This window comes from Pteropus vampyrus, unplaced genomic scaffold (genome assembly GCF_000151845.1).
Source record: "Pteropus vampyrus isolate Shadow unplaced genomic scaffold, Pvam_2.0 Scaffold138, whole genome shotgun sequence".
Lineage (NCBI taxonomy): Eukaryota > Metazoa > Chordata > Mammalia > Chiroptera > Pteropodidae > Pteropus > Pteropus vampyrus.
In genome coordinates this window covers 1,613,190-1,631,038 of record NW_011888919.1, presented here as the reverse complement: position 1 = coordinate 1,631,038, position 17,849 = coordinate 1,613,190, and the positions used below count along the sequence as shown (strand labels likewise).

Genomic DNA, 17,849 nt, shown 5'->3' with positions numbered 1-17,849 from the left:
CTTGGTTTTCCTACCAGTCTGTGGCCCTGTTTTGCTCGATCCATCCAGTCTGACCTTCCCAGCCGTCGGTAGGGGGCGCCAGAGGCTGGAACGCCTAAGGGCGACACTGGAAAGGGGTCTATCCTGGCTCAGGATCACACAGCCACCATGTGACTTCTGCCCTCCCTGGGAAATCACAGGCCTTCCCTCACCAGGAAGGCGGGGTCTTCTGGTCACTGCCTGCCCCTTGGCCTGGCCAGAGTGGCTACAGGAGACTTTGTTCCTACAAGCTCAAGCAACAGGGATGGCCCTGTCTGAATGCAGGGGCGGAGGCAGCAGGCTGAGACCAGGGCTTTCCAGGTTCCAAAAGGGGCATGGGGTGATGGGGCGTTAGGACCTTCTTTCTGACAGGGAGGTCCAAGCTTCCAGATGTTTCATGAAGGATTCAAGCACCTGGAAAGATTTAGGAATCAATTACTGAGCCTGACTGGGGAGAATGGCTTGGGCGGAGGACTCCTGGGCCTGGGGAAGGGCCTGAAGTCTCTGACCCTGGTCTGGAGGAGGAAGTTCGGAGGCTGAGTCACCAATGTCTCAGTCGTCCGATGCTGGGAGCAGGGGGGATCAGTCCGGCCCACCAAGAGCTCAGGTAAACACACCCCTGACCCCCCAGATGGGAACAGAAACCCACACACAAAGGGTCTGGAGAGGGAGGCAGCTAGGCAGAGATGACCCCTTATTACCTAGAGAAGCCACAATGCCCCCTCTGTCAGTGCCCTCAAAGGCCAAAGCAAACAGGCCTGTCTGGCGTTGGGGCCCGCTTCCTGGGACCAGGCGTTCGGCCTCCCCTGACCCCATGGAATCCCATCCCAACTCTGGTTCTTCCTGTGTGGCCTTGGCTCTGAACCTGGGGTTTCTCATCTGTGAAACAGCTGGATTCTTGTAACAGGGCTGCTAGGGAGGTAACAGTATTGGAGCATTCACTATGGCCAGTCCCAGCACTTAGATCTAAGCTGGGACCCACTGTGTGCCAAGGGTGTTCTCTGCCTCATTAATAGGGTACAGCAGGTTCTCAACGTTTTGTTCCACATCGTTTCCTCATAACGAGATACCGGTTGGAACTTAACTCATTTCTATCAATTAGCCTCTGGTAAAATTGGTTTTGTTATACGTTGCTTTGCCGAAGTTCCAGGAACCATCTGTCAACGAGGTTAAGTAAGGACTTCTTGTAGCTCGTTGCATCACTGACTGATGGTGTAAATGCAGCTATTTCTCTGCTTTTGTATACCAAGAAACAGTGTTCAGAGAGGCCTGGTCATTTGCCCAAGGTCACACAGCTGGCAACTGACAGAGCCCGGATTTCAGGCCGTGGCAGTTTGGTTCAGTCCCCAGTCCTATCCGGGCAGCATAAGTGCTTCAAGCCCAATGAAGACACACTCCAGGCATCTGGAATCCGCAGTGCCTGTGCTGGATTTTCATTTCACACATGTGGACAGGGGCTCAAATAGGCTCATTTGTACCCAAGTCACAACCAAAGAGGGAGCTAGGATTAAGACCCAAGTTTCATTCTCAAAGCCCAGGCCTTCAGCAGATGCGTTCCACTGTCCCCAGCCTCCCATCCCGTTTGTCGGCCTCCAGTCTCCTCCCTCAGACCCAGGAATCCAAGCCCCTAGCCCCTCCTTCCTCTGACCCAGGATCTCGTGACCCCAGCCCTCTCCCAAAATTTTACTCATCCACAAGAAAAGAGGAGCAGACAAGGGGTGCTCTCAGCGGCTGCCTGCGCCTTCCCCTCCCATGCCCGGCCCCCTAGAATAGAGGGCGCCTTGAGTTACTGGGTAAGATGGTGCCTCCCCTCATGGGGGCTGGGGGCGTCACAAGGCCTCCAAGCCCCACCTCCTTTCCTCCCGGCTGTGTGAAGGGGGAGACCTGCCCACCTCGTGACTGGGGGCTGGCCCAGCGGCCCTAGCCCTGGAGGAATGGGCGGGGCAGGGGGAGCCCTATAATTGGAGGAGTCTGGGATCTATCCTTGAGTCCTACTCAGCCAGAGCGGAGGCGAAGGACGGCTTCCCCAGGAGCCGGTGAGAAGCAGAATTGGGAGCACAGAGACCAGCTCAGGGCTTCTGTGCGGGATGGGCCGGGGGGAGGAGGTGACTGTCCTACGCCTGGATCAGAACAGAATCACGAGCTGGGGATGAGGTCAGAGGCTGGGGACTGGATCTATGGGAGGTGGGGGCCGGTCCCAGGGGCGACCCGACTCGGCTAGAAGGTGGGGTGAGTGGGACATCTGGACTAATCGAAGAGCCAGTTGAGCCATAGCAGGAGCCCACGTGTTGTCACGCATTTGTTGGGCACCTACTGGATGCCCCTGCATCCTCAGATCCCCATTACCTGGAAGCTCGGGGGTGGCGGTGGGATAGCTAGGACATTGGTGGGAGGATTTTAAATGAGAGTTAACTTAGGGGATGGGTGGAGGAAGGCACTCGGTTGTGAAGCTGGAGCTTAGAATGTGAAGGCATAGTGAGGGATGCTGGGTTGGAACTCAGAACCAGCTGGAGCCACATGGAAGGCTGGCGGGCGCGGGCGGGGTGAGTGGAATTTGAACCCCGGGAGAGGGAGATGGAATTTTGGCGGGGAGGCTGACCTTGGGATGAGGAGACAGAAGACAATGAGGGAGTTAAATAGACAATGGAGGGCACTAGGTAAATGTTTGTGGTGGGATTAGGATGGTGCAGATCTGGGGCTGGGGGAGGCTTTGAAGGCCTCGGGGGGGGGGGGGGGGGTGGGGCTATGGCTGGACAGAGACCCCACTGGCTGTTGATTGACAGTTTCTCCCTCCCCCAGACTGACCTGCTGAAGATGAAGTTTCTGTGGGCTGCCCTAGTGGTGACACTCCTGGCAGGTATGGGGTGGGGCTTGCTGAGGTTCCTGCCCCTCCCCCTTCCATCTCACCTGTACCCGCTGCCTTCTTTCATCCCTGGGTCCCCCCTTCTGCTGGTCTCTCTCCCCCTTGAGAGGAGGTCCAGGTCTGAGGCCTCTTTTAATATTCATTGGCTCTGAGCAACTGTTTACTCTCTCTGGGCCTCAGTTGCCCCATCCTTAAAACAGGTGTTATAACATTTTCCTAATACATTGTCGTCGGGCAGATAGTGATCACTATGTAAGTGTCAGCTGTGATTATCTTTATTCTCCGTCACCCCCAGCACGGCCCTGCGTGGACCACACACTCAGTAAATGCCTGTTAAGTGATGAAACTGGCTGGCCGTCCCTCCACGCCCTCCCTGCCCACCAGTGCCCTGAAGAAGTGCAGAAGCATTTGTACAGCACCTACTGTGTGCCTGGAGGGGAGGGAGGACCCTGACTGCCTTGAACTTGCTCCGCGCAGGATGCCGGGCCGATGTGGAGGAGGAGGTGAAGCTGGGGCAGGAGCCCGACAGGTGGCAGGCCAAGCAGCCCTGGGAGCAGGCGCTGGGCCGCTTCTGGGAATACCTGCGCTGGGTGCAGACGCTGTCTAACAAGGTGAAGGAGGAGCTGCTCAACAGCCAGGTCACTGAGGAGCTGAAGTGAGTGTCCCCTCCTCGCCTGGCCCCGGCCCCTCCTGGTGGGCAGTTCGTTCGAGACCCGCAACTTCCACTGGTCTGGGTTTCTTTCCATCCCTGTCACCAGCTCCTAGGGGATCTGTTCATTTCTTACTTCCTCTTTCTGCCTCGGACTCCAGGTTTTACCTGTCTGGTTCTGTCTCTGGCGTGTTCCTGTCCGTCTCTCCCTCCATCATTCTAGGGCAGTGTCTCACACCCTTCTCTCTTGTTTCTGCTGCTGTCTCGTCCTCTTGGCCTGTTCCTCTTTGGGGTCTCTGTCCCCACACCCCATCTTTCTCCTTTTGTCTCTCTCCACCCACATGCTCCCTCCTGCCCTCTTGGCCCGCAGGCTGCTGATAGAGGAGACCATGAAGGAGGTGAAGGCCTACAAGGAGGAGCTGGAGAAGCAGGTGGGCCCCATAGCCCAGGAGACGCAGGCCCGCCTGTCCAAGGAGCTGCAGGCGGCGCAGGCCCGGCTGGAGTCGGACATGGAGGACGTGCGCACCCGCCTGGCACAGTACCGCAGCGAGGCACAGGCCGCGCTGGGCCAGAACACCGACGACCTGCAGGGCCGCCTGGCCTCCCACCTGCGCAAGCTGCGCAAGCGGCTGCTCCGTGATGCGGAAGACCTGCAGAAGCGCCTGGCCGTCTACCAGGCCGGGACCCGCGAGGCCGCGGAGCGCGGAGTCAGCGCCGTCCACGAGCGCCTCGGGCCTCTGATGATGGAGGGCCCCCTGCAGGCCATTCCCCCGAGCCAGCAGCTGCGGGAGCGGGCGGAGGCCTGGGGCCAGAAGGTGCGCGGGCGGCTGGAGTCGGTGGGCAGCCAGGCCCGCGACCGTCTGGACGACATGCGCGATCAGATGGAGGAGTTGAAGGCCAAGGTGGAGGAGCAGGCCAGCCAGGTGCGCCTGCAGGCCGAGGCCTTCCAGACCCGCCTCAAGAGCTGGTTCGAGCCCCTGGTGCAAGACATGCAGCGCCAGTGGGCCAGCCTGGTGGAGAAGGTGCAGTCCACCTTGGGCATCAGCCCCTCCACCAAGCCCAGCAAGACCAAATGAGTGCCGGGCATGCATGGCGGGCCCCCCTCCTGCCACTTGCGCCCTCGCCTCTCCCAGCCCCCGCTGTCCCCCGGGGGGCCCCGGCTTAATAAAGATTCAGCACGTTTCACAGCAGTGGCTGGAGTCTCGAGTGTGATTTCTCACAGCTCCAGCCTCAGTTTCTCCTTCCGCACACGTGGGTCTCGGTCCCGTCCCCTCCGCCCACGCGCGTTTCTGTTTTTTTGTCTCCTCTTTTAACTCTGTCTTTGCTTCCTTCCGTCCCTTTCTGGGGTTTTCTGCCGCTCACCCTCTCTTCTCTCCCTCTTTCCGTCCTGTCTCTGAGATGTGGTTCTGGACTAAATCCACCCCTGGATTAAATCCTGCAGTTGACCCTGACTACTGTGGGCAAAAGCAACCTCTCTGAGCCTCGGTTTACCCAGCTTCATAATATCTGCTTCATAGAGTTGTGACTCAAAGGACCCGAGACCACTGCCATTAGGAGGCCATTTTTATTTGTTCCCGCTCATTATTCTCTTCCCCCGGCCGCATCCAGTCTTAGCTGATTCTACCTCCTTCCCTCTCCTGGCCTGTCTGTCCTGCTTCCTTTTCCCAGCTTCCTCTTTTCCTCCACCTCTGTCTTTTCCTCCACCTCTGTCTCCCCAGCCCGGTTTCTCTTGCTCTGGCCTAGCTTTTTTTTTTTTTCCCTTGCTCCTCCGTGAGGGTTTGTCCTCCCTGCCATTCTGTTCTACTTGAGCCCTCTGCCCTTCTCCTTCCCTCTGGGTATTCAAGTCCCTTCTCCCTGAGCTGTGCTTCCCTGTCCCCTGTTCTCTCTCGGATGCTGGGTCCGGGCTGGAGAGAGAACGGAGAGGAACCTTCCGTGAGGATCTGCACAGGCCCCTGTTGTCCGGGACTGGGAGACTGAGTTGGGAGTTGGCAGAGGTTGATCGAGGCCCCGATGGACTCGCAGGCACCTCCCTCTCCCGCCTGCTCTGGTCTCAGAGGAGGGGAGCAGGGCTTTCACCAAAGGACAGGCGAGGCCTGAGCTCGTGTCTCCCAAGGGGGCCTGTGCTCCTTGACTCAGCCCCGGCTCAGCAGAGAGGGGAAGGGTCAGCGGGCTCAAAGGCAGGGGGGCCTAGTCCCAGCCAGGCCTGCTGCCGATTCGCTGTGCGCCCCAGAGCTGGCGCCGAGCCCTCTCAGAGCCTCAGTTTCCCCAGATGTCAAGGAGGGAGGCAGCATCAGCCATGTCTCCCACTCGAAGAGATGAATTTTGAATTCTCACAAATGAAGACATCTGAACAAAGAGGAGTGTCTCACCTCACCACAACCCCAGTCAGGTCTAAGGGGTGAGACAAGGGCTGGGGAAGCAGTTTTGGGGAACACAGGCTGACAGGGGGTGCTGTGGGGCAGAGGCTGACTCCAGCAAAGGTCAGGGGAGATAGCCTGGGGTCCGAGAGAGCCCCCCACACTTTACCATTGAATGTCCTTGGCTGTGCCTCAGTTTCCTCATCCATAAACAAAAACCCCTATAGTCGAGGTGAGGTTAAGACTGGAAAAGCGAGCACGGCAGAGAGAAAGCATTAATATGATGGCTACGTGGAGGGCCCGGGGAGGGAGGGAACAATTGGGGGGAATCGTTTTATGAACATCATAGATGTCTAACCAATATGCTGTATACTTGAAACTAATTTAAATAATTAAATTTTTAAAAAGACTGGCAAAACAAAGTTGTTGCATTCCTGTGGGGCGGGGGAGGGTGGGGCAGACATTGGGATGGATGTCTGAGGAGGGCTGTGCACTCACAGAGGAAGCAGATGTCTGGGAAGACAGCTGGGGTCTGACAGGCCCTGGAAGCTGCTGAGCTGGCCAGAAGGGTGTTGCAATCCTGCCAGCCTCGGGTCTGTGAGTCCCTTTCACAACCATCCCCTGTCGCCCCCAGGCTGACACGTGGTTGTGGGGGCACAGGGCCAGTCAACCTAGAGTCTGGGGCCCAGGGCCACCCTCCCCTGAACTACCAGAGGTCACTAGCGGTCAAAGGCAGCTGAGAAGAAGCGGGGGAAGCATTGGACTCCAGCCCTGGGGGACAGATGTAGGGTTGGGAGGCTTGGTGCCATGAGGGGACTGAGAGTGTGAAGAGGAGCAGACGGAGCGTTTATAGGGGCCTTGGAGGCTTGGAGAGTGGCCGGGCGACGGCAGGGTTGGGGGGACCTGGTAGAATGGATGGAGGGGCGCACACTAGAAGCCTTGCAGATGAGGCTGTGTGGTTCAGACAGGCTGAAAAAACCCTCCCCAAAAGGGAGATCGGGAGCTGTGGAGTGCAGGCTCCAGACAGCATCCAGAGAGGCCCGGATGCCGCCAGGTGCAAGGAGAGGGGGGACCCGAAGGGCTAGCCTGAAAGGAGGGTGGAGGGGGCGTGGCGGGCGGGAGTGTGGGGGCAGACTGTGTGACCCCACGGGCATGGAGCAAGAGTTGTTTGAGCTGAAGAAGCTTGCTGAGAAGGGGGAAGGGATGGAAGAGGTGGCCTGGGGACACAGTGTGAATTGAGTTACTGAGTAACAGAGAGCAGGAGGGGGAGAGGATGAAGGCTGCCCCCTGAGGGAACTAGGGGCTCCGGCTGAGGTCCCCCAACAGGGAGATTTGGCGGCAAGGGTAATGAACGGCAAGAGGCTTCAGGCTGAGGGACTTGATAGTGACCCACCTGACCCCCACCCCCACCAGCGAGGGACAGAAGAGGAAAAGGTGGGTGGGCACAGAGAGGCAGGTGCCAGGGGAGCCTCCGAGGGAGGGAAGTAAACTTGCCCCACCCTCTCCCCAGACAATAAAGGCCGGGACCTACTCCCAGGGCTGTCCAGAGTCTGATCCAGGTTGGTGCTAGGTGCTGGGAAGGGACCCTGGACACACACACCAAGAGCACACGGAGAGGAGTGGAGGGACCTTGGGGGAGGGAGGAGAGGCGCCACTGATCACCCCAACCTCCACCTCTGTTTCCAGACCCCTCCGGTGCAGCCATGAGGCTCATCCTGTCGCTACCGGTCCTGGCGGTGGTTCTGGCGATGGTTTTGGAAGGTAAAAATGGATGGGATAAGAGAATCTGGGAGTTTGAGAGTTGGAAGCGTGAAGCTGGCCATGAGCCTGGGGCCCAGGCTTGGAGGACCCTGGAGAGCTCTGGGCCCCTCCTGTGCCCTGGTTCCCCTGCTGTCCACTGATCAGCACCACCCCCGCTCTTCCCACCCTCCTCTCCCACCCATCACATGAGCTCTCAGTGTTCTCTCAAGGGCGGTCCAGCGGGTAACCAATCTGCCCAGGGGCGCCCTAGCTACAGATGATGTAAGGACTCTCACTCCTTCGGGATTGGCTGTCTTGCTTTTATGACCAGAGAGGGGCAGAGGTGGAGGGGGGGGTTCCAGTGCTAAGAGTAAGGGGATACTCAGCAACTTGAACGCTACCTGGTCACTCATACCGCACCTACCCCCCCAATTCTAATACCATGATCCCCCCAAGAATCCTATTCAAAGGTCTCCTTTTCTATCCCTGGAAGCTCATTCTAAGGGCTCCCGATACTGAAATTGTCGCACCCCTGCCCCTCTTCTGGACAGGCCCAGCTCCAGCCCAGGCGGACCCACATATCTCCAGCTCCCTGGAGAGCATCCCGGGGAAGCTGAAGGAGTTTGGAAGCACCGTGGAGGAGAAGTTCCGGACAGCCATAGACCACATCAAAAAGAGCGAATTTTCGGAGAAGACCCAGTTAGGACCCTTCCCCACGTGTGGGAGGGAGGGGGGTATCCACTAACAGACTGGGAAAGTCGGCACTGTCCCTGTGGTCACACAGCTGGATCTCAGGGTGCTCAGACTCGGGGGACAGGTTCCCTGACTCCCGCATCTAGCCCCACTGTAGAGATGGTCCTGGGGGGTGGTGAAAGACCCAAGTTTGGGGGTTGGACGGATTAGGCTGGCAAAGACTCACTGCGCCCTGTGTGGTCGCGAGCCTCAGTTTCCTCACCTGTGAAGTGGGTGGTTCTAAGGGGAGGTAGACTAGGGGACTGGCATAGCGTTTGGCACGTTCGAAATGCCCGACATGGTATTTAACGAACGCCGGCTCCATTTGGTGAGTTAGAGAATCCTTTATTCATGAACAAATGTTTATTGAGCACCTGCTAAGTGCCAGGAACGGTTCCAACATGGGGAATAAAAGTCATGAACAAGAGAAAGTCCCAGCGCATAGGGTTGGGGGCAGGGTGGGGGCGGGGATTGACAGTCTGTAGGGGAGAGAGAGTGTGGGAAGGAACAGACAGTAAACCAGTGGATTTCCAGATTAGCCCAGATAGAGCTGAGCCGGGAGAAGATAAACAGGTGGGTTTAAACTGCCAAGAACTGGGGAGGGGCCTTTGCAGACTGGTTTCTGAAGAGATAAGACTTTAAAGTAAGATCCCAATGATTAGGAAAATCCAGCCAGAAATCTGAGAAACTTGGGAAGTATGTCCCCTGTGGAGGGTGAGTGTAGAGGCCTGAGGCAGAAAGATCTGTAGATACTCAAGGAGACAGTGGCATTCCCTGCAAGGGGTACAGCCTGGCCCAAGAGGCAGGGGCCCGGAAAGGGGCCTTGAATGACTAGGGGACTGAGCCGGCTTAGAGAAAGTGTTGGTAGTAAGAGACACAAGGCCTCAAAAGCCAGGCGGAGGCAGAGCGTTCAGACTTTAAGGCTCTCTGGTGCCGCTGGGAAACTGAGGCACAGAAGTTGGGCCACCCAGCCCAGGCTTTCTCCTCCCCTCCCAGGCGGGGGGAGCCCTGCTGTTTTCTTGAGGGCAGGACAAGATCAGGGAGTCAGGGAGCAGGATTTGGGCGCCCCCAGAGAAGGCAAAGCACGGTGACCCCTCCCCCATCTCTCCCTACAGGAACTGGTTTTCGGAGTTGTTCCATAAAGTAAAGGAGAAATTTGAAACCACTTTTTGAATGCCAGTGGGAGCCCCTCTGCTCTGCCTGTGCCCGAGAGGGTGCTCTGAAAACCTTTGGTCCCTATACCGAGGACCTCCTCTACAATACATGGCCATGTCCACCCCCTACCACCAGCAATAAAAATCCTATGGAGAATTCTGAGAGCTTCTTTGCTGTGCCGCCAGGGCTGTGGGACAGGTTGGGGGAGGGGCGGGGTGCACCTCTGGGGAAAGGAAGCGGGTCTCAAATGCACTGTGGATTCTCTACTTGCCCTGTGCTGAGGACTTTGGACTTCAAGATCTCAAAAGAATCCTCACAGGAACCTTGAGAGCTGGGCCCTCCCTAGTAATCCCATTAAGGCCCTGAAGTCCAGAGAGGTGCAGTCACTTGTGCAAGGTCACACAGCCAGGAAATGGAGACCTGGGGCTAACACTCTGCTATACAGTACTCTTCCCTGGTGGGCTGCCCAAGATAAGGGACTGGGGTGATTTGTCACCGTGCACACAGTAGGTGTTTACATTTTCAATAGATAATGAAGGAGATATGGAAGAAGTCAAGGATAGGACTTGGGCTAGACGGACACAGTCCCCACCCCGCAAGTCTCAGCAATGATGTTCCCTCCTCCAGGAAGCCCTCCTTGACCTCCATGCTGAGTCAAGCCACCCCATCCCAGCCTTCCCCACTCTGGGTCACTGTGTGTGACCTGTCTGTCTCCCCCACTGGATTGTGAGCCCCCAGAGGACAGGGCCAGGGCCATCATCACCACCGTGTCCTCAGGCATAGCCTAGCAGAGGGCTCAGCATGGTACAGAGGCTCAATAATATTCTGTGAAACAAGTGTGCTAAATCCGGAGAAGAAAAAAACTAAACATTACATTTTCACAAAACCCCTCTGAGGTAGATGTTATCATCGACCCTGTCTTACAGAGAAAGAAACTGAGGCACAGAAGGCTAAAGTCACCTACGTAATGTCACAGCCCAAAGTCGGTAGAGCCAGGATTGAACCCGGGTGGTGGTCCCAGGTGCCACATTCTTACTCCGCTTCCCTCTTCCCTGAGTCGCCCTGAGGAAGGTGGCGGCTGCCACACATACGCCCGGCCCCCGGCCTCATTCACGTCATATCCAGCAGAAGAAAATGCTGGATATGAGCATTATAACCCACATCTCTCGGCAGATGTTAACCGTGTGAGTTGTGCTGCGGTTGGCTAGTTGGCATAAGGGTATGTTCTATACCCATCTAATCGAACAATTACTAATTTTTACTTGGCCCTTTTTCTAGCATTTTGAAGCCAATAAACTTCTTTTCAAGCCTTTTCATCGGCCCCTGGAGAGCTCTCAGGCTGCAGGCCCAGAGACTCACGGGACAGAGGAGTTGGAGGCACAGTTCACAGAGTGAGTGTGCATTTCGTTTGTAAAGACAGCCTCAAGCTCTGAGCAGACACACGCGCTGGGGTCTTGGGGCCTACCTCTCCCAAACCCCACTCCCTCCTCGTGACCTCTCTCCACCCATCTGCCCCAAAGTTGTTTTTGAGCTGTCTCTAGGTCAGCCTCGAACAACCTTCAGCCTGTTCCTGTCCCCGAGATGGGCAAACATTGCAAGAAGCAAACAGCCCACAGTGACCTTGGAGCTGGGCCAGAGGTCAGAGACCTCCTCTTGGGCCCACCCCTTGCCCTGCTCCAACCTCCCCCTCACCCTCTAGAATTTGAGCGGGGACATGGGGCAGAGGTTGTCCTGGCTTAGCTGGGTAGAGTGACATGGCCAGGTTCAAATTCCCCACTTGCTGCTTGAGAGGCCGTGGCTAAGTGGTCTTACCCCTCAATTCTTGCAGCCTCGGTTTCCTCATCTGCAAAATGGGAACAACAGAGATGTTCCCTTCGCAGGGCCGCTGTGAGTTCACTCAGCGAGTTTGTGCCTGGTGCATCGCGCATGTTCAGGAAACGCAAGTTTAATTAACAGCAGATGACATTGACCGAGCGCCTTTGTGGCATGTCTGGCACTGCGCACAGCACTTTACGTAGACAATCTCCTTTCCTCTCCAGGACAGGTGGTCCATGACTCCTATTCGTGGATGAATAAACGGGCCCAGAGAGGTTAAGCAACTTGCACCAGGTCACACAGCCAGAAAGACGTGGAGCCACAACACGACTCACGGCGACCTGTTTCTTTTTCTATTATTATTACAGTAAGAAACATAACATAAAATGTCCCATTTTAACCACTTTTAGATGTACAGTTCGGTGGCATTAGGTACATTCATAACGTTGTGCAACCATCGCCACCATCCATTTCTGGAACTTTTTCATCGTCCCAAACAGAAACTCTAGGAGGATTTATCCGGCTGATGGTTGTTGGTGAGGAGCTCTGGGAAACGTCTGTTGAGCACCTACTGTGTGCCAGAGCCTATGCTGAGGCCACCGGAATGGACAGCATTCCCTCGGAGGCCTCCGGGTCGGTACTGTCCTGTGTGGTCGTTCAGGTCGTGGCTGAGGTGGGGTTGTCATATTTACCACCTAAAAATACAGGATGCCAGTGAGACTTGCATTTCAGATAAACAACAAGTAATTTTTAGAACGATTCCCAAATATGGCACGGGACATACTTATACTAGAAATGAAACGCATTATTTATCTGAAATTCCAATGTCACCAGGCGTCCTGCATTTTGTCTGACCACCATGGCCCATTGTCCCCCGGCTGAGCCGTGGGCCACGTGTCCTGGCTCATGGCTGGGTCCTTCAGGAGAAAAAGGCTCACTTTCTTTCTGTTTAACATAGGGCAGAATCTGATGCTGATAACCCCCTACTGCATGGGCCTGGAGCTTTCCTTCCCCGCCTCACCCACCCCTCACACGGGCTCTGTGAGGCAGGCGTTTATCACCATGCCCATTTCACAGCTGAAAACACGGAGGCCTAGAGAAAGGGGTGTATTTACCCAGGCCACACAGTGAGGACATGTCTGGCATAGCCAAGGGATGAGATAAATCATGATAAACGGAGATGATCGTGGGCACCTTCCTTGCCCAGGGGGCTCCGTGTTAACATCTTTCCTGGGACCGTTTCACTGGATCGATGTCCCACCTGGCGTATGGATCAGGGCTCATTTTACAGAGCGGGAAACTGAGACCAGAAGGAGGGGCTGTCACATGAGGTGGATCCGGGATTTGAATGCAGTTCAGCACAGGAGACCGAAGAGCATTCTGTCTTCCCCTGTCAGGCCAGGGTGCCAGGAGGACGGGAAAGAGGGTAAGAGGGGCGGGCATAGCCTCTGACTGTCACTGTCACCTGGGTCTCTCTCTCTGAAGTCTCTGCCAAGGGGCGTGGCGAGGCGGTCAGGAGAGGGCTCTGCCCAGTGTATCTCCCCCTCCCCCAGCCTGGAGAGCAGAGCACAGAGGGACAGAGCCCCCAGAAATGTTGCTCCCTGGACGGTGGCCCCAAGCCCTGCCCTCCTTCAGCCTCTGCGTTGTGGTCTTGGTCCACGTTGTGGGTGAGGAGCGGGCGGGCAGCTGTGGGGACCCAGTAGCAGTGTGGGGTGTGAGCGTGATTGTGTGACGAGCGGTACAGTTTGCAGACACGTGGATACGAAGCTTGTGCGCTCTGCAGTGTGCAGATGTGTGAGCGTGTCTGGGAGTATGTGTCCGTGGCAGCCGCGTGTGAGGAACAGATGAGGGGCTGGAACAGATGACGGTGGTCATGCACGTGTGCTTGAGTGTGTGTAAGTACGGATATGCAGCCGTGGTATATGTGTGTGCAAAAGATTTGAGTGTGTGTGTCTGTGAGGACCGGTGCGACTATATCTAGATTGTGCACATGCATTGAAAGTTTTAACACGTGCCTTACGCGTGTTCACTCCGAAGTCTCACAATAACCCCATGAGGAAGGTCCAATCATCCCATTCTACAGGAAGGAAACTGAGTCTTGAAGAGGCTGAGTCATTGCCCGAGGGTACACCGCGGGCCAGGTGGGTGCCTCTATACGTGGGTGCACCCATGCACCCGTGTGACGGCTGCTCTCTGCGGGTGGGGCTTTGCTCGGGCGCATGCGTGCTGGACAGACAGGTGGGTGCAAGGACGTGGGGGCAGACCAGGGTAGCACAGGCCTGCCGACTGCCTTCCCCGGGGACCGAGAGTCGTCCTGTGCGCACCCTGCTCTGCTCATGGGGGTGGTTCAGACAGCGTGGGGGTCGCAGGAGAGCGGAGGGGGCGGCAAGGTCAAGCAGTGTAGGAGGCACCAGGAGGGAGACAAGGGGCCAAAGAGGCGGGGTGACCGACTAAGGGAGCAAACCAAAGGCAGACAGAGGGGTGACAGGAGGGGCCACGGGCACAGAGGTGAACGGAGATGAAGGGGGACAGGTGGTCAGAGGGACCTATAAGGAGGGAAAGGCCAGTGGTGAGAGGACTGGCGAGGGGCTGCCCCTGGGCCGCTAGGGGTGACGGTGACAATGAGCGAGGAGGAAAAGGGAGGAGGAAGGGTTCTGGGGTCCCAGTCCACCCAGGTTGCCCCTGGTCCCACCTAGAATGCCCGCAAGAAGTGCCTGCAGGAACCCTGAGCCCCTCTGCCAGGGTCGGCGAGTAGTTCCCGGAGCCTGATGCGGGCAGTGAAGGAGTTGATGGAGCCGCTGCTGACTAGGACCAGACAGAACTGGCAGTGGTTCCAGCGAGTGTGTACAGAAGGGGCTGGGGCCGGGCCCCTGGGCTGGGGGGAGGGGCTGGGGGCCGGGCTCCTGGGCTGGTGGGGGAGGGTCTGGAGGCCCAGATCCTGGGCTGGAGGAGGAGGGGCTGGGGGCCCAGATCCTGGTCTGAGGGAGGAGGGGGTGAACAGGGCAGAGACCTGGGAGTAGTTGGGGTTTCATTTGTGATGACCCTTCTCCTGCAGGGTCCCCAAGGCCTTCTAGGACTTCGTGCAGACCTACTCTAACAACCCCCTGTGGGACCTGGGTCCCCATGCCAAGGCCCGGCTTCGCAGCTCCAACGACAGCCTCCTGAACAAGGCCCACGACCTGTGTCCCCAGCATCCGTATGGGGGACAGAAACCGGGATTAAAATGTTCACAGCCTCCACAATAAAGAAATTATTCTCTGTGTCCCTGTCCCAGTCTCTCCTCAGTGAGGCCAGAGATGACCTCGCCCCACACTCCTCCAGCGGTTAATGAGTAGAGGAAGTGACGCTTGGCAAGGGAGGGAGGGTTGAGGGGTGCTGAGGGAAGGAGTGGGGGGAGTGACCACCCCCCAGTCCTGAGACCCGCTGTGGGCTTGTGGGGAGCGGGAGGCTTCAGGCTCCTCAGTTTGGGATGGAGGGTGAGATCTGGGGAGCAGGTAGGGTTCGCAGGTCCCCACAGCGACCCCTCATTCAGAGCTCTGCCTTTACTTCCCACACGATGAAGACCCCAGACCCATTCCTGGTGGGTGCCCAGAACCCCCAGCCCCACTACAGCCCCCACCCAGCCTGTCCCTCTCAGGGGTGGATTTTCAGAGTGGGGGCTCTCTGTGGCTTGACCTCAGGGAACGTCACTGCCCTCTGTGCCCCATCCCACCCCCTTGGTGGTTCCGTTGGCCTGGACTTTGGCCTAGGCGGCCAGGTGGCGGTGGCGCCGTGGAGGGGAGGTGGATCCCAGGAGCTATAAAGCCTTTCTCTGCTCCTGGGAGCTGGTGAGGACCGCCCGCCAGAGTCTGGTAAGAGAGGGCCCGAAATGGAGGGGTGGTCGGCGGGGAGGGGGCAAAGATTGTTAAATCAGAAACTGCAAGAGTGGCGACGTTAGTTGCTGTGTAAGAAACACAGACTTTAGAAACGCAGAGTGTTTGCCCATGCTGTTCTCTCTCCTGGGTCAGATACCAAGCTCTTCACAACCACATGGGTGGGATGGATGGATGGGGGTCGAGCGGGGCCCACGTAGCAGAAACACGCCCAGCCAAACAGTGGTCTTTAGCCGAGTCCGTGGCACACGTCCCTGCACTGACTGGGCCTTAGCATAAATGTCACCCTCTGCTGAGGCTTTCCCAGGCTGCACGACACACTCTCTGCCCCCAGAGCTCTTATCTCCATGTGACATGCTCTATATTTTATTCATTTAATATTCGTTCATTTTATTTCTCTCTCGCGTGGGCTTCCTAAGGGCGGGGCCGCTGCCGTGTTCACGCCTGGGCCCAGAACTGTGTTTGGCGCATAGTAGGTGCTCAAGAAATGCTTCTTGAATGAATGAATGGATGTTAGAATTAAGATGTTAAAATCAGGAGCGGAGTCACAGAATGTTAGGAAGGCCCGAGGCGACCCATGAGTAACCCGACTTGGGTGAGGCTGTGGGAGAGGGGGATCCCAGCCCCTCCTTCTGGGTGAAGGACCCCTCCAGTGGCCCTGACCCACACCCTCCTCAGTGTTCCAGGTCTTCCTCCCACGCCATGGACACCCGATATCTCCTGGCTCTGCTTCTCATCCTCCTGGTATTGGGATTTGGTGGGTGTGGGCCACAGGGAAGGTGGGACTGTGAGGTGGGGGGTGAGCCCTGAGCATCTTCCCTGCCCAGGTCCTGTGTGGCCCAGCCCCTGGCCCCTCCTCTCCTTCTCTGCCTTCCCCCTCCCCCCGCAGGCCCACCAGCTCTCCCAACACACTCTCTCCCTGCAGAGGTCCAGGGGGCCCATTTGCCCCAGCAAGATGAGGCTCCCAGCAGCACGCTGCTCTCCCAGATGCAAGATTCACTCAGTGGTTACTGGGATACAGCCAAATCAGCGGCCCATACCCTGTACCAGAAGACATACGTTCCCGTGGACGAGAAAATCAGGTATCACTCCACCTCCATGCCGGGCACCAGGAGCCCCAGCCCCCAGCCCCTTCTTCTCCAGACTCAGAAGTCTGACAAACCTACACTCTGTCAAGGCCCAGATATCCCGGCTCTGGTCCCCAGCGCCATCAGAACCCAGGATTCTGAGGTCCCAGCCTGCCCTCTCTTAGGATCCAGAAGTTTGGGTTCAGTCGCCTTTTCTGGCAGGATTCATGATCCTGGCCCCCAGCCCTTCCTCCCTCAGACCCAGGAGTCTGGGCCCCCAGGCCCTCCTACCCCAGACCCAGGAGTCTGGGCCCCCAGGCCCTCCTACCCCAGACCCAGGAGTCTAGGTCCCAGCCTCCCCCTCCTCAGACCTTTTGTCCTTTCTCCCCAGGGACATGTACAGCGTAAGCACGGCAACTGTGAGCACTTACGTAGGAATCTTAACTGACCAGTTCCTTTCTCTGCTGAAGGGAGACCTGTAACAGCTGGGCCCCCTATCGCAGAGAAGGGGAGAGTCCAGACTCCAGCAACTGCTTGGCTCTGTGACTTACCCCTACATCCTGGCAGCTCCCAGGCATCCTGCTCCCAGCTTTAGCCTGATTTCTCATTAATAAAAAAAGCCAAGTTTATTCTCTTCGATGTGATTGCTTTTCTAAGACCTCAGGAGCCAAGATGGAGGACTCATTAAGTCAGGCCAACATTTACTGAGAGCCTAGTGTTTGTATGTAGTCCTAACTTGGTCAGTTGGAATAAAGAGCTGAATAACAATATGTGATCGTAACGATAAAATTAGAGACTGTTCTTCACTAAGGTCCTTTCTCATCTGTAAAATGACAAACCATGGACGAGCTAACCTGCAGTGGTCTCTAGCAGTGTCCAGGCCATGGGCTGCCACTTTACGTCTGTCATTGCATGGAGCTGTCCAACAGTGCTGTGACAGAGGGGAGACTAGTGCCCTTAAGTCACTGCTGAGCATAGAAAGTCAGTGCCCAGGTTGGCTGGGACCCACGAGGACAGACCTGCCAAAGCTGTGCTCCATGACAGTTCTTATACATTTGTCTCACGTGCATTTATCGAGACCCTACCAGGCCCTGAAGCTCAGCAGGGAAAGGACAGAGACAGTCTTGTCTCCATGTGACCCCTCAAAATGCTGCTGATCTGGTCCTGGCCCAACTCCATGTGGTTTAGTGAGTACAGCTTTGTGGCATGTTTTGTCTGTCATTCTCTTCTTATTTGCAACAGTCATGACATTTCCTGAGCTCCTACTCAGGGCCAGGCGCTCTATTTCATCCTGAGTCTACAAATAGAGAGGCTGGAGGGGGGCGCAGGGAGGAGGCAGAGGATGAGCAAGCAGACCAATGGAGAAGATAACTCGAAAGCAACACAGGCCAGGGAGAAAAGAGGAAGTCAGCAGATCAAGGCCTGGGGGCGGCTGCCTTGAATAGGTAGTGGGCTCTGGCCCAGGAAGGGCCCCCCAGGCTTCTGCATCACAAGGAAAAGTGCTTGGAGCTGTCGTTGCTGGAAAATGGGGGAGGGGAAGGGGCACCGGCTTGGCCCCCAGGTCTGCGTGGGATTGTTAGT

The 17,849-nt window shown here is 56.9% G+C and overlaps 3 protein-coding genes and 1 long non-coding RNA gene across 7 annotated transcripts; all 4 read left to right on the top strand.

Annotated features, from left to right (window-relative positions):
* Positions 1–178: 178 nt before the first annotated feature.
* Positions 179–4,720, top strand: APOE (apolipoprotein E). Of its 2 annotated transcripts, none has more exons than XM_011367970.2 (4): positions 179–625; positions 2,818–2,875; positions 3,359–3,536; positions 3,901–4,720. In XM_011367970.2, the coding sequence occupies exons 1-4, from the start codon at positions 566–568 to the stop codon at positions 4,604–4,606; spliced, it is 1,002 nt and encodes a 333-aa protein (XP_011366272.1). In that variant the 5' UTR covers positions 179–565; the 3' UTR covers positions 4,607–4,720. The 2 variants fall into 2 exon arrangements, with proteins under 2 accessions (XP_011366272.1, XP_011366273.1); XM_011367971.2 differs by having other exon boundaries at positions 179–2,054.
* Positions 4,721–7,201: 2,481 nt separating this feature from the next.
* On the top strand, positions 7,202–9,670 carry APOC1 (apolipoprotein C1). Of its 3 annotated transcripts, none has more exons than XM_011367968.2 (4): positions 7,202–7,231; positions 7,574–7,648; positions 8,179–8,326; positions 9,475–9,670. In XM_011367968.2, exons 2-4 carry the CDS (start codon positions 7,591–7,593, stop codon positions 9,530–9,532), a joined length of 264 nt encoding a protein of 87 aa, XP_011366270.1. In that variant the 5' UTR covers positions 7,202–7,231; positions 7,574–7,590; the 3' UTR covers positions 9,533–9,670. The 3 variants fall into 3 exon arrangements, with proteins under 3 accessions (XP_011366270.1, XP_011366269.1, XP_023391125.1); XM_011367967.2 differs by having other exon boundaries at positions 7,220–7,321; XM_023535357.1 differs by lacking the exon at positions 7,202–7,231 and adding an exon at positions 7,398–7,446.
* Positions 9,671–12,681: 3,011 nt separating this feature from the next.
* Positions 12,682–14,580, top strand: LOC111744609. The gene is made up of 3 exons (XR_002782224.1): positions 12,682–12,755; positions 13,367–13,470; positions 14,385–14,580. It is a non-coding gene; the product is annotated as an uncharacterized LOC111744609 (long non-coding RNA).
* A 1,323-nt stretch (positions 14,581–15,903) lies between these two features.
* Positions 15,904–16,884, top strand: APOC2 (apolipoprotein C2). Its single transcript, XM_023535208.1, has 3 exons — positions 15,904–15,958; positions 16,127–16,283; positions 16,660–16,884. Exons 1-3 carry the CDS (start codon positions 15,904–15,906, stop codon positions 16,748–16,750), a joined length of 303 nt encoding a protein of 100 aa, XP_023390976.1. The 3' UTR covers positions 16,751–16,884.
* The last annotated feature ends 965 nt before the right edge of the window (positions 16,885–17,849 follow it).

Bases quoted from the DNA above. Each gene is read 5' to 3' on its own strand.
- APOC1 (XM_011367968.2), top strand. From the start codon at position 7,591: ATGAGGCTCATCCTGTCGCTACCGGTCCTGGCGGTGGTTCTGGCGATG. The intron at 7,649-8,178 runs GTAAAAATGGAT...TCTTCTGGACAG, and splicing joins TCTGGCGATGGTTTTGGAAG to GCCCAGCTCCAGCCCAGGCG. The intron at 8,327-9,474 runs GTTAGGACCCTT...CTCTCCCTACAG, and splicing joins GAATTTTCGGAGAAGACCCA to GAACTGGTTTTCGGAGTTGT.
- APOE (XM_011367970.2), top strand. From the start codon at position 566: ATGTCTCAGTCGTCCGATGCTGGGAGCAGGGGGGATCAGTCCGGCCCA. The intron at 626-2,817 runs GTAAACACACCC...TCCCTCCCCCAG, and splicing joins CCGGCCCACCAAGAGCTCAG to ACTGACCTGCTGAAGATGAA. The intron at 3,537-3,900 runs GTGAGTGTCCCC...CTTGGCCCGCAG, and splicing joins CAGGTCACTGAGGAGCTGAA to GCTGCTGATAGAGGAGACCA.
- APOC2 (XM_023535208.1), top strand. From the start codon at position 15,904: ATGGACACCCGATATCTCCTGGCTCTGCTTCTCATCCTCCTGGTATTG. The intron at 15,959-16,126 runs GTGGGTGTGGGC...CTCTCCCTGCAG, and splicing joins CCTCCTGGTATTGGGATTTG to AGGTCCAGGGGGCCCATTTG. The intron at 16,284-16,659 runs GTATCACTCCAC...CTTTCTCCCCAG, and splicing joins CCCGTGGACGAGAAAATCAG to GGACATGTACAGCGTAAGCA.